The 13446-nt window shown below is 36.6% G+C and overlaps 2 protein-coding genes across 5 annotated transcripts in view; one reads left to right on the top strand and one right to left on the bottom strand.

Annotated features, from left to right (window-relative positions):
* Nnt (nicotinamide nucleotide transhydrogenase) overlaps positions 1 to 13446 on the bottom strand; it is a 95158-nt gene that overhangs the window by 62730 nt on the left and 18982 nt on the right. For all 4 annotated transcript variants that reach the window (XM_046456252.2, XM_046456254.2, XM_046456251.2 and 1 more), the window contains 2 exons: positions 12236 to 12324; positions 4551 to 4738 (listed from right to left, as the gene is read on the bottom strand). In XM_046456252.2, the coding sequence (XP_046312208.1) occupies positions 4551 to 4738; positions 12236 to 12324 (277 nt within the window). The remainder of the gene's footprint in view (positions 1 to 4550; positions 4739 to 12235; positions 12325 to 13446) is intronic.
* Positions 8785 to 11006, top strand: LOC124100671 (F-actin-capping protein subunit alpha-1-like). Its single transcript, XM_046456256.2, is given in 2 exon segments — positions 8785 to 8865; positions 8867 to 11006. Coding segments are annotated over 2 exon segments (861 nt in total). The 5' UTR covers positions 8785 to 8793; the 3' UTR covers positions 9656 to 11006.

Genomic DNA, 13446 nt, shown 5'->3' with positions numbered 1-13446 from the left:
AGTCACTCACTAAGTTTGTTCAAACACACCCTAAGAAATCAAGACAGACAAGTGGCAATGGAAAACTCCAAACTCCTGGCACCCTTATCCTGATGACAAGTTGCCCTGCCTGTGCTGAAAGCTACCAAGAGGTGTGTAGACAGGCTGTGGTTACTAACCCTAGATGTTGCAACATGGAAGTATTTCTCCCTGTCCTTCAAAAATTCTCAAAACAAATGAAAATTTTGTGGAGGTAATATTACAAAATTCCATAAAGTCACAAAATAGATTTAAGGGAAGATGGTGAAAAAAATCAGATAATCAGTTTTTTAAAAGTAATATAATTCCAAAGAAGTCAGAAATCCCTGATATGTAGTCTATAGTTTTGTCTTTGAAAATCACAACGCAGACCAGAGAAAAAGAACAACCTAAAAAAAAAAAAAAAAAAAAAATGCTGACTTTTGGAAAAATATTTGTAGAACTACATAAATGGAGAGTATCAATTATTATTGTATCGATTATTCTTCTGCCTAAAAGTACAATTTTGCAAATTACTGTGAAAACCCATTCTTACACTATAATTGTACTGCATGTAAAAGACAAGATTCAAAGAAACAGATGACACCAGGAGACCAAGTTGTGACTTGCCAGGAGACTGCAACATCTCTTAGTTTCAATCTCATTTCTGTAAGGCCATTGCATATCAAAGCAAACCAACTCTCTCCCAGTTCTCCAGTCATGGAAAATCCCCACAAGTGTCCTTTGAGAGGTGTACTTTACAGACCCTAACTGGTATTGATAAAAACAAAAAATTCTGCTTCCCTAATCCAGACTCTATATAGAGGCCCAAGTATATATGGCCTAAGGAATTATAATTTATAATTAAGCACTGGATGTCTTCCTTCCTGACAAGACATTTTCTAATTCCTAACCAGTTCTTCCACTACTTCCTACTTTGAACTCCTGAGAGACCTAGCTAGCCTTCTCAAATTGCAGACTGGGCATGTGTCCTAGTTCTGAATAATTTAAGAAAGCGAACTTTCCAGTCTCAAATTAGCCTCTGCAATGTTCCTACCCAAAAGTGAGCCAACAGGGTATGCTACCTTTCCTTAGATAGCACCAGGAAAAATGAAAGAGATTGTACCAGCCAAGACCTAAGGAAGGTACTCAGAATTACAAGCTCAGCAACATTTGCTGAACTGCTATGGTGTACACAGTGCTATGCCAAGTGCTGGCTACAACAAGGACAAATGGAACATTCTACTGCACTCACAGGGACACAGATCATTGGACGCATTGAGCACTGCTATAATATGAGCACATGTAATATAACGTAAGTGTAGAAAAAAAGAACATCTTACTACTGAGTAGGGCACAGTAAACACCATTGGAGGAAGTAATAATTGAGTGGAGTGGGACTTCAAAAGCCAATGGAATGGCAGGGATAGCATTCTAAACAGAAGGGGCATACATGCAAAGATCTTAAAGTAAAAGTTGCCCAGGACACAGTCAATGCAAAAATAATTATGATTCCTCTTTACCTCACCTCAACACTCCCTCCCCTAACCTACCTAACAGATTTTCAACCTGACTCAGTCCCTTCCTGATAAAATACTCTAAAGTCTCTCTAATATTCTAAGTCTCTCTACAATGGCTGCAAAAATCATAGGGATGCAAAAAAAATTTCTTGCATCTTAAAGTCTTAGTAGAAAAGCCTGAACATTTCCAGAAAGGAAGGGCTGACTGACTTTAATGGTAGCCCTAAAGGTCAAAGAGCTGGACAGGAAGACTGGGAACTTTCTCTTCTGTGCGTAGCACCACAAAATGAGACAGTGGCTAGGCCCTATACTGAAGTCACCTGCATAAGGAGGTGACCTTGAACCCATCACCCAACCCAGCAGGGGGTCTAGATGAAGGTAGGAGATTTCGGGCAGCATAACAATTAGCTGGCTGCAGAACTATTTAGTTCCATGTACAATCTACACATAAGTACAAGGTGATTTTCTTTTTAAACCCACTGACTTATTACTCAAGAGCAATGAAAATTTACTGACTTCTTAAAATTGCTACCTAAAAACTGCTATGTGCCGATATTCCTCTTTAGCATTCTCATCCATGCCAGATTTAAAGTCCAGCCTTCCATGGATGCTGGACCACAGTCTCAGGTTAGAAACTTCTGACAGCTGACTTAATCCTCTTTGAATCCACTCAAGGAAAACTTGAGAACAACTGCTGCTCTCATCTTTCAGGAGCTGGACCACCCCCCGCATCAGGTGACCCATGTAAAGGTTCAGGACATAAACCAATAAAGGTACAACACCAAGGACAATTTTCCAAGGGATGTTTGGACCTTTACATAATCTTTTCTATCATGTTTTTAAATGCTCATGTTTTCAGTGTTCATTCCCCCAAGGATATGAAAGATCTGTAGAAAAGTCACCTTTATCTTTATGATATTCCAATTGACTTTACTTTTTTTTTTCCCAGAAAGCCTTTTGAGAGTGAGTTCTGGGTCAGTGTACTAACCAAAGACTTCATGCAAGTTTAATTAAAAAAAAAAAAAAGGCTTCAGAAAACAGGAAATGCTGAGGGGAAACAGATTAACAAAACTCTTCAACTAGTCTTCAAGACCATCTCATACAATGTGACTCTTCAATAAAGCACGCTTGACTATAATTACTTATAAAAAATAAGTTAGTATGGAAGTAGATACTAAAAGTCAGTATGTATTTATATAGGAAGTCCTAAGTTCTATCACTAACTGCTACCGTTATAATCAATAATAAATCTGTATACTATGTCCAAATTATCTCCAGTTCTTTATTAAAGACTGTTAACTAAAGCTAGCTTCCATCCTTTACTCCATTAGTAAATGTTTTAGTGCCCTCTGCTGGCCAACTGTTACATCTAATCAACGTCACTCCACCCACTCCCCAATACCTCTCAGTGGTCGGATGGTAGTCTCCCCATTCTCAACTTGGGCACTGCCAGGGAGGAAAGCATAAGAGCTGAACCAGGAGCATTTGCCACAAGAGGAAAGGAATGATCCTGAAGTACTCCCCTGCCACTACTTGTAGGAAACTTCTGTCCTGGCTGACAGATTTGCCAAGCACCATCCTAGGTCAATGCTTCCTGATCAGCATTCACCTCTACTACTAAACCATAGGCCTCATTCCTACACTCAGAGATGCCTCCACAAGCTAAGCCTAACTCACCTTCTTTCCTGTGTGCTTCACTTAGCCAGCTTCATGAGGCATCTGAGAGGACCAGCTTCCCTATCACTTGGGCAAATAGAGGACAGAAAGATTTGGAGAGCATATTTTCCCACATAAACTCAGATCTCATGCCAACTGATTTCCCTGTCCTTAGGTTGATATTAGCTAGCTTATTTTAGTGAGGGATGGTGACAAGAGAGAATTTCTCCTTGCCCCTGTCCCTGTGACAAAGAAATTTCTAATTCTCCACAGTCCCCTAGAGAAAATGAGGCTCCCTTAGCAGGAACAAACACAAGCAACCATGAATCCTTCAAGCTCTCATTATCTGAACTGCTTTCTTTCAGAAAGGCAAAAGTAGAGTCAGCATAGTATTTATTATTCAATAACAGGAAGAAAGAGCAAGGAAAGAGAAAAGAAAAGAAATGGTGGAGAATTTCTTTGCCATAATATCTTCCCAGATCAAGCCACTATTTACAAATAAATGCTTATCAATTTCATATCATTCCTTGAGTACAAAATGTGATTTAGAAAATGTTGTGAAGGGTCTGCTATTGAAGAGCTCACAATTTGATTAGAAAGAACAAACATGTCAAAGAAAAATAATTAGAAAGTGACAAAGTATCATATCCTTAAGTAAAAATATTTACACTGGGAATTCTATCAATACATACATACACACAAAGTCCCTCTGTCTGTCTGTCTCTCTCTCTCTTATCTATGAAAAATGATCATCATAATATTAGAAATGGCAAGGCAGAGGGAGGATCACAAGTTCCAAGCCAGCCTCAGCAATTTAGCAAGACCCTAAGCAAGCTAGCAAGACCTGTCTCAAAATGAAAAGTAAAAATAAAATATTTTAAAAAGCGGGGCTGGGGATGTGACTCAGTCATCAAGCATCCCAGGTTCAAAACCCAGTATCAAAAAATACACACAAACACACATAATGGTGTGAGTAATGGTCATCTCTGGTAGAACTTCTGATCATCTATATATCAGTACTACTTGAATTTCCTACAATAAGAACATAACATCTTAAAAAAGAGAACAGAAAAATATTAACAATTTTTCAAGATTTAAACAGAAGTGCTATGAATATAATATGTACATAGAGAATGATCTATGAACAGGGTTATATAAAACAAACAAGAAGAAAACATATCAAATTATTCATGAGTGTTATTTCAAGGGGATGCAATGATTTATGTCATGTGCTTTCTCATTTTCTAGTACTTTTATAATAGAAAAATTGATCTTCACTTAAAGAAATTCAAATGTTAAAAAATTATTCAGCATCAGCTTTTAAAAAGTCATTAGTATATAAGTGCCTTAAAGATAACCATTTAGTCAGGGTCATACCTGGGATAAGTGCTGTGCTGATAAGGATGTCCACCTCCTTGCACTGCTGGGCAAAGAGCTTCATTTCGGCTTCAATGAACTCTTTGGACATCTCTTTTGCATATCCTCCCTGTCCCTCACCCGATTCCTTCAAGTCCACCTCCAAGGGCTCAGCACCAAGAGACTTGAACTGTTCCAAAGCTGCAGCTCTAGAGTGATTATTGAAGAGAAACCAATAGTTATTTTAGGCTCCTAATACATGAATCAAGATCTTCACTTACATATACATTTTTAAGAAGTGCAAACTGCTCCATCTGTGTACAATATATTAAAATGAATTCTACCATCACGTATAACTAATTAGAACAAATTGTTTAAAAACTGCCATTTGAAAGGGAAAAAAAAGTGCAAACTGCCAATAGTCAAAACTTGAGAACTTTGGATGCCTCTGATTGAACTGACTCAATTATTTATTTTCCTTGAGGCAGATGATACTTTTATGAACATATTTTTTCTCTACTGAAATTCCAGTAATCAGTTATGTTCCTTGTGGCCCCACTATTGATAAAGATGTTATATCTGACCCACATTGAGATTTTATATCATTCATACCGCCCAAGTTGTGTTTCTCATTTGTAACTGTTCTGAGCTTGTTCTTACTGGGGCTTTTCCCACATAAATGACTCTTTTACATAGGAATATTTTAACAAAATGACTTTCACCTCCAGTCCTCATTAAATTGTGAAAGTAACCTATAAATGGTGGTAAACTGTAAAATGTGAAAAGTCAACATATTTAAGTTACATAGAAATAAATTCAGTTTGTGAATAAATAAATAATTGTTACCTAACCACTGTATGCTGGTTGAAAAACTGGAACCAACAAAGATTTCAGCTCTGTGGTGGTACCCACCAATATCCATCCCACTACAATAAATCTCAAATCTCCCTAATGACAATGATCACTTAAAGTACATGTTAAAAATTCCTAGGTCCCTTCCCAGAACCACTGAATTATAATATCCCACAGAGAGGCCAGGAACTATATTTTTAGCAAGAACAGAAGGTCATTCTTGTCATCAGGGAAGTTTGGGAAACTATGGTCTACACCAATAAATCCCTAGCAACCATCATGCTCTGAAGTGTGTACATAAAGAGTAGGACATCAGTCCACACTGAGCAAGACGTTCTCTCTCTGTTAACTTCATTAACAAGGCATGGGCAGCCCCAGAATGCCTCTGCAGGTCAAGCTGCCAGCACAAGTGGAATCAGCCTTATGAGGAAGCCAAAGTTGAGGACAGCAGAGAAGAAAGACAGAAGAGCCTGGTCTTTGATAGCACCAGAAAGCAGGTGACTCTAGTGTGAAAAGGGAGTCCTTCCCACAGAATTTCAGTAAGGATGGAGAATACATTGTCTTATGGTTTAAGTCAATTCGAATTGGTGTTTTCCATTTGTTACAGTCACACGAATAAAGGTCTTTAAAAAGTTTCTAAATGTCTGCTGATATTAATAAAAATTGAGATGGATTCAAAATTATACATATAATTATATATATGTTGAATGATATATTATATGATCCAAATTTCATACAAAAGGTATATATACATAAACTCTAAGAAACTATACCAAAATATCATTAGCAATACATCTGGCCAGTAGTATTATAAAAGGTATTTTAATTCTCTTCTCTAGTTTCTTTGTATTTTTCAATAATGAACATGTACTGCTTGTACTTATTGTTATGATCATACAGACATTAATATTTACCACGTTTCTGAGTTTAACATCTCTCTCACCTATAACATCCTAAGTATGTTCCTTGTGGTCCCACTATGAAAGGAGTACACACTGTATGAGTTTCTTTATATGAAACCCTAAAAAGACAAAGCTGTAGTGATAGAAACATATCAATGGTTGGTTGGAGCCAGGACTAACTGGGAAGGAGCACAAAGCAATGTTTTGGGATGAGAGAAATATTCTGTATCTTAAAGTGGTGGTGGTTTTACAAATGATAACACTCTTCAAAATTCATCAGACCGTGTATTTAAAATAGTGTATCTTCTTATATGTAAGTTATAGCTTGATAAAGTTGATTTTAAAATGAAAACCTAGAAAAATATAAGTGCTACTTTGGAAACTTTATTGTTATATCTTTGCTCACAAATTAATCTCATCACATAAGAATACTATATCAAAATTTCAAATGTATGTATCTTTGACCCCAAAATTCTATTTCTAAGAATTTATCCAAAGGAAATAATGAGATATCTCCAAACACGTATGTTCCTCTAGAGAGAGGTAAAGAGAGAGTGTCCTGGGGGGAGGCTGGGCAGGGGTGGGCCATTAATTAACATGCTTTGTTAATTAAGCTAACAGAGAACTTCTTGCTCAGTGTGGACTGCATGTTCTACTCTTTAGGCACACGCTCCAGAGCATGATGGATACTAGTGATTTACTGGCTTAGACCATGGTTTCCCAAACTTTCCTGATGGCAAGAATAACCTGCTATTCTTGCTAAAAATATAGCTTCTGGCCTCTCTGCAGGAGATTATAATTCACTGGTTCTGGGAAGGGGCCTGAGAATTTTTGACAAGAAATATATATTTGTTATCTTATAATGCATATTATATAATCTCCATCTATGTCTCTCTATATAATTATATATAATTTTTAATTAAATACATATATAGTATTTAATATAGTAAAAATGTATTTTTGGTGAGCTAGTTAAGTAAATCACTATTCTATACAATAGAATTCTATGCAGACATTAAAAATATTTATAGGAAAAGAAAGATCTTCATGCTCTACAATTAAAAGAACCTACAAAGGGGAGAGAGGGAAAGGGAGGGGACATGGGGGTAGAAACGATGGTAGAATGAGAAGAACATCATTACCCTAAGTACACGTATGATTATACATGATGTGGACTGCACATGTGGTGCGACTCCACATCACATACAATCAGAGAAATGAAAAATTGTGCTCCATTTCTGTACAATGAATCAAAATGCATTCTGCTATCGTGTATAACTAATTAGAACAAATAAATAAATTAAATAGTACCATTAGTAAAAATACATTTTTAATTAATATGTACAAAAGGAATATATATTAAAATGTTAATATTTATTTCTAGGCAGAATTTTTGCTTCCATTTTTGTGCTTTTTTTATATTTTTCACTATTATTAAGAGGGGAATCTCAGGACTGGGGTTGGGCTCAGTGGTAGAGCGCTCACCTAGCACGTGTGAAGCACTGGGTTCAATCCTCAGCACCACATAAAAATGAGGTAAAGATATTGTGTGTCCATCTACAACTGAAAAATAAATACTTAAAAAAAAAAAAAAAGAGGAATCTCCAAGTAATTTTCCTTTTTTTTTGATGCTGGACATTGAACCCAGGACATAGTGCATGCTTATCACATGTTCTACCAATCTATAGCTCAGTCCAATTGTTTGAAAAAATTCAAACATCACACTCTTTAATGTCATTGGTAAATGAGTTGTCCTTAAGTTTTTAAAATGTTTAACTGAAAATATATATATGATTTAGTCTTCCAACAAAAATTTTCAATCAAGTATGTCTTCCAATATATTTGGATTTCATATTTATAATATAAAACCAAACCCCCAGTCTCAAAGTAGAGTAGATTAATGAGCTATAATTCTTAGATAATGATTATATCACTCCGTTACATCTTTCTTCATTATACACTTGAGTTATATGTATTCTAAACTGAATAAATTATAAATAAAAATAGAGCTAAGCAATAGCTTTATTCCAGCTGTCTTTTCCATGTATGATCTATAACAATGGCATCAATATACTAAATTCTCAAAGGCTGTCCCAATTCCAAGTTCCAAATCATCTCTAGGTCAAATAGATGCATTTTTACTTTAATATATTGTCCACTACATTAAAATATAAACAACCAGGTTTTGGGTTTGGGTTTTTGGGGGGGGGGGGGGGGGGGTTTGTACTAGGGATTGAACCCAAGGGGCTGCATCCCTAGTCCCTTTTTCTTTTTTTTTTTTTATTTGTCTTTTTGTTTTTTGTTTTTTGTTTTGTTTTTAGACAGCATTTCACTAAGTTGCTGAAGCTGGCCTCAAACTTGGGATCCTCCTGCCTTGGCCTTCTGAGTTGCTGGATTACAGGCTTACACTACCAAACCAGGTGAAAATAAACTTATTTTTAAAAGTTTGAAGGTCTAGAAAAATCTTCATATCATTAAACATTAAAAATGAAAAACCAGAGCAGCCCAAGATGGCCGACTTTGAGGATCGGGTGTCGGATGAGGAGAAGGTACGTATAGCTGCTAAATTCATCACTCATGCACCCCCCAGGGGAGTTTAATGAAGTATTCAATGATGTCCGGCTACTACTTAACAATGACAATCTCCTCAGGGAAGGAGCAGCACATGCATTTGCCCAATATAAAATGGACCAGTTCACACCTGTGAAGATAGAAGGATATGAAGATCAGGTCTTAATTACACAGCATGGTGACCTGGGTAATAGCCGATTTTTAGATCCAAGAAACAAAATTTCCTTTAAGTTTGATCACTTACGGAAAGATGCAAGTGACCCTCAACCAGAGGAAGTAGATGGAGGTTTGAAGTCTTGGAGAGAATCCTGTGACAATGCTTTAAGAGCCTATGTGAAAGATCATTATTCCAACGGCTTCTGTACTGTTTATGCTAAAACTATAGATGGACAACAGACTATTATTGCATGTATTGAAAGCCACCAGTTTCAGCCTAAAAACTTCTGGAATGGTCATTGGAGATCAGAGTGGAAGTTCACTATTACACCACCTACAGCCCAGGTGGTTGGAGTACTCAAGATTCAGGTTCACTATTATGAAGATGGAAATGTTCAGTTGGTTAGCCATAAAGATGTACAAGATTTAGTAACTGTTTCAAATGAAGTCCAAACTGCCAAGGAGTTTATTAAAATCATAGAGAGTGCAGAAAATGAATATCAGACTGCAATTAGTGAAAACTACCAAACAATGTCAGACACCACATTCAAGGCCTTGCGCCGGCAGCTTCCAGTTACCTGCACCAAAATTGACTGGAACAAGATACTCAGCTACAAGATTGGCAAAGAAATGCAGAATGCTTAAAGGCTGACTGTAGGAGTCTTCAGTATGTAGAAAGAAAAGGATTCAACATGTGGTCATATGATAAATAAGCGATTTATAAACAAGAGTGATATTTTGCTAGGGCTTTCAAAGTTAACAGATTTTTTTAGCCTCATGAAATACTGTTGAACCTATAGCATTGACTTCATCTTTTTGTGTTCTCTGCCTTGTATTTTTCTGTTATCACTATATCTACTTGTAAATCTTTTTTTTTTTTTTTCCTTTTTGTTAATTCTGATACAATTAGTGTTGAAGAAAGATCCATCTATTCTGGGGTCATTTTACTCTTTAGAAAATTTTCCTAGCCATAAAGTCCTGTTACTGATTTAGACAGATAATATGCTCAGTACTTTTACTCTGTGCTCCAAAGCACTTCTGGTACTTCAGTGCTTTTGACTGATCCACCAACAGCCAAGGAGGCTTTGCTACAAATCGTAGCTAAATGGAAGACACATTCATCCTTCTCCCTCTGACTGCTTTGATCATCATTTATAGCATCTCATAACTATAGTTTTCAAAAGTTTGGATTGAGGCTTTTCAGGTCCATTTTGGGGGGCAAAGGAAGTTTTCTGGAAATTCCATGACAGCTAGCTTCTCTGGGGGGCACTCATTTTTAAATCCAAAGACTTGAACCACATTCCCTGCACATGGAATATGTTTGCTTTCTTCATTCCCTCATTGTCTTCTTCCCACTTAGTACCATTGTAGTTATAGACATCTGCATTTTTAGAAGAGTTTTATTCATGTATTATTTTTTTAAGTATCCAAGAACTATGGACATACTGTGGATAGAGTATAAAACTTGAAAATGCAGATGCTGAAGGAATAATACGTATCTTGTGCTTTAACACTTTGTGGCAGGATTGTACTATAAGCAAATGAATCAACTCTGTAAATCACAAAAACTTAAGATGAACCAAAGTGAAAAGGTAACTTCCAGGCAGTATCTTTCTACTGTAACCTGTTATTTAAGGGAATACTAGTGTTTTCTAAATAGGATGTAAAACTTGTTCCAAATTACTCTTCCTCAGTCCTGCCTGCCAAGAAATAAAGTGTAACTGTGATATAGCAACCCTTCCCAGGTATATTGGCAGGTATGTGTGTGATCTCAGAATACACAAGTGACATAGATATGATAGGACAACTGGTAATGGTGGATTCATTTACATTGTTTACACTTCTATGACCAGGCCTTAAGGGAAGGTCAGTTTTTTAAAACCAAGTAGTGTCTTCCTACCTGTCTCCAAATACATGTCAAACAAGAAGGGTGTTTGTGCTTCAGCTTTGTCTTTGCTCAGTAATACAGTCAAGCAAGAGTTTGTTTCCAAGTGAATGCTGTGTAAACATTTTTGTTTATTTCAAATAAAATATATTTGTATTAAAAAAAATGAAAAACCAGGATGGATAGGATGCTTAATCCTGGCTATCTTTGGTTAGTGACCTGACTACTTTGGAAATGTCTTCTTTTCTCATTTCAACTGATTTCTATCAGTACATCACTTCTCTAAACTCAGGTCAGAACCATTGACAATATTCTATGGAACAATCTTTACTTGGAAAAGTCACATTCTTTCCAACTGAATTTTTTTATCATTGTATATTCAAGATTGGCAGTTGAGGAGTATAGCTCAAGGGTAAAGCACATGTTTGGCATGCACAAGGTCCTGGGCTCAATGCCCAGCACGAAAAAATAAATAAGACTGGCAGTGCTATTATGCCTCTACTGCCCTCAGTTGATAATAAATAACCACATTTCAATCTCAAAAAAGCACGAAAATACCTAAATGATAATGATACTCAATAAGTATTTAATAAAGTCCTGAGTTCAATCCCCGGTACCACCTCCCAAAAAAATCCTGTATCTAGTGTCTTCAGTGATGAACAATTTAATCAAACTTCTCTTTAAACACAATCCAGGAAAATACTTCTATGCCAGCTTTAGAGAAATCAACTTTCTCTTTATGCTCAAAGTAGTTACCTTAGCATAAATACTACAATAATAATAATTCAAGTAGTGTTACTCTTTAGATTAAAGCACCTGGAGAGTGTTACCCAGTCGGTTCTACCTGCTTCCATCCATTTAAGGTAGGGTACTCTCCTTATTCTGTCTGTTCACTAAGATGTCTACTATGCCACCCTCTTCATGCTCACAACCATCTCTGCTCATGCTCTGAGTCTAAAAGCATTGTGAAGAGAAGCAAGACATACTAAAGCAATATGTTGAAAAGCAGAACAGAGATAACTCTAGTCCCTTTGTTAATCCATGCAGAGAAAGAACTGAGTTGTTAGTTTGAAATTCTTTTGTTTATTACTTCTGCTTTACTGAGATTGGACCTGTCTGTCGTTTTTTCCACTAATACATTTTCACTCTAAGTTAATTTTTAAAAAGTGGAGCATTTTCCTCAGTTATCACATGCAAAAATAGAATAGACCATTTTCAAATGGAGAGAGTTTACTGAGCTGTTTCACAATTGCAATTTACAAATTCTAAGGAAAATGTAATAGGCCCTATTTGAAACAAAATGCTTTTAGCTTAACCTCCATCATAAGTAAGGCACTTACCTTGTATCAAATCCTCGAACAATTGCACCCATCGACTTTGCTGCACCTGCAGAAGCAAGCCCAGCAACACCACCACCAACTATCAGAATCTGGAAAAGAAGAGAGAGACACTTATGTTTTCATTAAAGTCCATTATCAATTGATTAAGAAAAATTACTAGCTAACAACTCTCTGTGCCTGGTACACAGCTTTCAATAAGTGATCATGGTAATGACCAGCCCTCCATACATGGGTTGGGTAGACAGTCTATCCTTTAGCTGAATCAGCACTGTTTTTAAAATTTTAACAAAAGAACAACTGCTAGTATTGACCAATAACCTCGACTAAAAATAGCCTATCAGCATCTCAGTGTAAAAATTATGTAAGCACAATCAGCATTATCTGGCTAAAGATGAACAGGTTCTTTCTTGCTGTATAAAAACTACTTCTTTTAAAATTCCCATATGACATTCAAACTACTCTGCCCTCTCACATTCTAAGGTTTTTTTCCTAGTGTTATAAAATATGAAAAAACATGTTCCAAAGATGGGCACAACTTTAGTGAATATCTACCCCATCTATTCTGAGCTCAAAAGCTTCTGAATAGAATAGCTGGTGACCAACCACATAATCCTGAATCATTCTGAATGAACTATACTTGAAATCTGAAGCAGTATCACTAATCTCCCACACCACGGAAGGATCAGAGCCAAGAGAACTAAAGAATTCCTCAGAAGCAAGTCTCTCCAGCCTTCACAAAACAAAGCAAGAACAATGTTGTCTCTAGTCTAGAAGGGGCGGTCCAAAAAAAAAGTTCTGCTATACATCCTACAAATAGTCTATTGAAGGCAATTCCCTGTTCCTGCTGAAGGGGAAAAAAAAAAAAACAAAAAACAAGCCACCCACAGAAACAGTCAAGCTTATAAATTCCTACCCACCCATCAAGCCCACAACTGCTTTTGCCTTTTTAAGAATTCTAGGCAGTCAAACTTCCCCAGTGACCCCTGGGCAGTGTCAATTGATCTTGATGATGGTTTCTCATAGGAAGTGGGAGGAATCTATAGGAAAGGGGGTGGAGGGGGACCAGAGGGAACAAGCAGGGCTCTGAGACACCAACCCTGTTCTACTCTAAAGTTCCACCACTTATAAATTAATAAACAAACAAACATACACAAATAAATGAAATAAGTAAAAGTCACAGGGCTAGGCCAAGTTATTCTGAAACAAGAAAT

Source organism: Marmota monax, unplaced genomic scaffold (genome assembly GCF_021218885.2).
Source record: "Marmota monax isolate L192 unplaced genomic scaffold, Marmota_monax_Labrador192_F-V1.1 WCK01_AAM20220418_F8-fsc00037, whole genome shotgun sequence".
NCBI classification, from domain to species: domain Eukaryota; kingdom Metazoa; phylum Chordata; class Mammalia; order Rodentia; family Sciuridae; genus Marmota; species Marmota monax.
Note: the sequence above shows the minus strand (reverse complement) of the source record. Positions and strands in the feature narration are given on the sequence as shown.